The sequence below is a fragment of the Sinocyclocheilus grahami genome, unplaced genomic scaffold (genome assembly GCF_001515645.1).
Source record: "Sinocyclocheilus grahami isolate Dianchi unplaced genomic scaffold, SAMN03320097.WGS_v1.1 scaffold10357.1, whole genome shotgun sequence".
NCBI lineage: Eukaryota > Metazoa > Chordata > Actinopteri > Cypriniformes > Cyprinidae > Sinocyclocheilus > Sinocyclocheilus grahami.
In genome coordinates, this window is record NW_015513184.1 from 1 (window position 1) to 1298 (window position 1298).

The 1298-nt window shown below is 42.3% G+C and overlaps 1 protein-coding gene across 1 annotated transcript in view; it reads left to right on the plus strand.

The window, feature by feature from the left end:
- Positions 1 to 138: 138 nt before the first annotated feature.
- The window catches only part of LOC107578459 (histone-lysine N-methyltransferase 2D-like), a gene marked incomplete at its 5' end in the record, with an annotated part of 6469 nt that continues 5309 nt past the window's right edge, over positions 139 to 1298 (plus strand). The window contains 3 exons of the mRNA XM_016264414.1: positions 139 to 248; positions 357 to 519; positions 612 to 783. Coding sequence (XP_016119900.1) covers positions 139 to 248; positions 357 to 519; positions 612 to 783 — 445 coding nt within the window. The remainder of the gene's footprint in view (positions 249 to 356; positions 520 to 611; positions 784 to 1298) is intronic.

Below are 1298 nucleotides of genomic sequence, written 5' to 3' on the forward strand. Positions count from 1 at the left end.
TTTAATTAGGGTTGGAGCTAAACTCTTCAGGACACCGGCCCTCCATGACTGAGTTTGGACAGCCCTGTCATAAACCTTGTCTTAAATGTATTTTATTCTCAGAAGTGTTATAACTGCAAAACCTTTCTTATAAAACAGGAAGCTGCTGGGTTCACCACTGGTGTGCCGTGTGGTCTGAGGGAGTTGAGCAGATTGAGGGTGAGGTGCTGATAAACGTGGATAAGGCAGTCATCTCAGGGATACAGCGGGTAGGCTGATGGCTTCCGTTATCAGAGCATTAAACCTCGTAAATATTGCTTTATAGCAGGCAAATTAACTTTTCTTTCTTTTACTTGGCTTTTCTATCTCTGCTTCAGCCATGTGATTATTGTAAACGGATGGGTGCTACCATCCGGTGCCGGGCCGAAGGCTGCTCACGGTTCTACCACTTCCCCTGCTCAGCTGCGAGTGGATCATTCCAGTCCATGAAGCAGCTGGCGCTCCTCTGTCCAGAGCACATAGACAAGGCCGAGGAGATTGGTATGGAATTGCAGCGGAACAGATGCGATATCATCATTAAATAACATTTCCGTTTCAGCTGTTTCTGAGATGATGCTCTGTTTGTTTTGCAGCCGGAGAGGAAGCACGGTGTGCAGTGTGTGACTCCATTGGGGAACTGTCAGGTCTGCTATACTGTACGGGCTGTGGGCAGCACTATCATGATGCCTGTCTTGAGATCAGTGCCACACCACTTCAGCGGTCAGGTTGGCAGTGTCCCGAGTGCAAGGTGTGCCAGACCTGCAGGTATGTTTGAATGCTTCTTGCATCTTAACATCGTTTATGTTATGAAACTTAGTGATGCACCGAAATGTTGGCACATTTTTGTCCAAAACAGCAATTTTTGGTTTCATTGACAAAAACAGTGATTTTTAATTAGTGTTTCTCCAGTGGTGCATTTTGACTCTGTTAGTGTCTATTTCGTGCACACAACATATATAAACTACAACAGGTACACAGTGTGGACTCTAGTGCTGGATTACCAATATCAATTTCTTGTTTTTAATTGCTTCTGATATGATTCTTAATGATCTCAAGATCAATCTTTTAGTCTGTTTTTTGTTGATGCATGAACTTCACAAAACATTATTTTTATCATACCTGCCATGCAATAATCGCAATAAGTTTTGTGCTTTGCTACTTTTAATATGAAACAAAGTCTTAGCTTTTGAATAAAGTAAATATGGTTTTGATGCTCTTTATTGTGGTCATGAACATCAGAAGATGATGAAAGAAACAGTGCAACTTACTGGAATGTCTCA